This window comes from Fukomys damarensis, unplaced genomic scaffold, assembly GCF_012274545.1.
Source record: "Fukomys damarensis isolate Sample0158 unplaced genomic scaffold, DMR_v1.0_HiC HiC_scaffold_30, whole genome shotgun sequence".
NCBI lineage: Eukaryota > Metazoa > Chordata > Mammalia > Rodentia > Bathyergidae > Fukomys > Fukomys damarensis.
Genome location: NW_022900942.1, coordinates 5,018,969 through 5,020,302, shown reverse-complemented (window position 1 = coordinate 5,020,302; position 1,334 = coordinate 5,018,969). Strand labels below are relative to the sequence as shown.

The window sequence follows — 1,334 nt, the reverse complement described above, 5'->3', positions numbered from 1 at the left end:
CCCGCCCCGCCCGTCGACTGCCTTACACACCCGCCCCGCGCTGGCCGGCCGACCTAGTGCCTTGTTCTCACCCCCGTGCTGGCGGAGCGGACGCCGCGCTCTGGGACCCAGAGGGGCCGGGTGGCTCAGACGACTCACTGCTTCCCCACCCCGACTGTGCCGAATGGACCCCCATACACACGAGAGAAAATAAAGGAGCAATAAAGTCACGAGAACTTTCGTCCCCCAATCGAGAGCCCGAGGGGCACCCCAGCCCCGCCTCTGCTCCCCCCCACTCTTGGGGCGACCCCATCCCCTCGCAAGCCAGCCTGGGCCAGCCCCGCTTCTGCCCCTCCTGGGAGATCCGTGCGCCCGACCAGCACCAGCATTGCGGACCGCAAGGCCGCCTGTCCCGTCAAACAAGTTTCTTCTTAGGCTAAGAAACGCAGTATATACGAGTATCTCTATATATAGTACTAATGGATTGGTGTGCTTCCCCTTAGCGCCCTCCCTCTGCGCCTCCTCCTTCAGCCTGGTCCTCCCTCTGCCCTCCACCCCGTCTCTGCACTGAGATACATAAGAAACAAGGGTAGTTTACTGTCTGTTTTGTTTTCTGGGTTTTCAGTGTCCTAGCGGAATGCAAGTAGCCAGCCCGTCTGTCCCCTCTAGCCCTGCCCCGCCCCGCCCCCGTCACTGCGCTTCTGTTATACCATCTTTGCCTGACTCTCTGGCTTCTCCATTGAATGGCTAATGTGTATGTGAAATAAAGAAATAAAGAAAAAAAAAAAAGCAACAGCTCCTGAGCCTTCCTAGACGTAATCACGCGGGGGCCGGGTGGAGTCGCGCAGGGTTCCCAGCGGCCGCGCCGTCCAGGGCGCCTGTCCTTCGGCCACCGGGAGGGGGCGACGGTGGAAAGGGTAACCGCTCCCCAGCACCTTTGGCCCGGAAAAAAGAAGCACCACATGGGTCCTAGACCGCTCAACCTGTTCCATGACCTCGCCCCTAGGACGAGGCCATAGGCAAAAGGTACTTCCAGCGGGCAGTCGGCAATTTTTAGAAAACAACCTGCGGGGATCCTGGGGGCGACGGTTGCCCTTCCAGATCCCCAGGATCACTCCCCTTTCGGAGAAGTCCTCACTCTGTCGTTTCGGGGGTTCGCTCCGGAGCATGCGATGCGCGGCGTCCGCCCTTTGCCTGGACGGTCCTGGGCTGAGTTTCCAGAACCCCCCAGCTTAGAAACGCCGCTGCTGCACAAGGTCACCGCACCTCCGGGCTCAGGGCCACTTGCTCCATTTTGATGGGCCGGGCCGCCCCGCTGGGGCTGCCGTCGGAGTCCAACGGGGCCGCGGGTGGAG

General features: G+C 61.4%; 1 protein-coding gene across 1 annotated transcript in view; it reads right to left on the bottom strand.

Moving 5' to 3' along the window:
• Positions 1-581: 581 nt before the first annotated feature.
• Positions 582-1,334, bottom strand: part of Lyl1 (LYL1 basic helix-loop-helix family member) — a 4,185-nt gene continuing 3,432 nt past the window's right edge. Inside the window, exon 5 of the mRNA XM_033757340.1 lies at positions 582-1,334. This exon is cut by the window's right edge and continues 17 nt beyond it. Coding sequence (XP_033613231.1) covers positions 1,237-1,334 — 98 coding nt within the window. The 3' untranslated portion in view covers positions 582-1,236.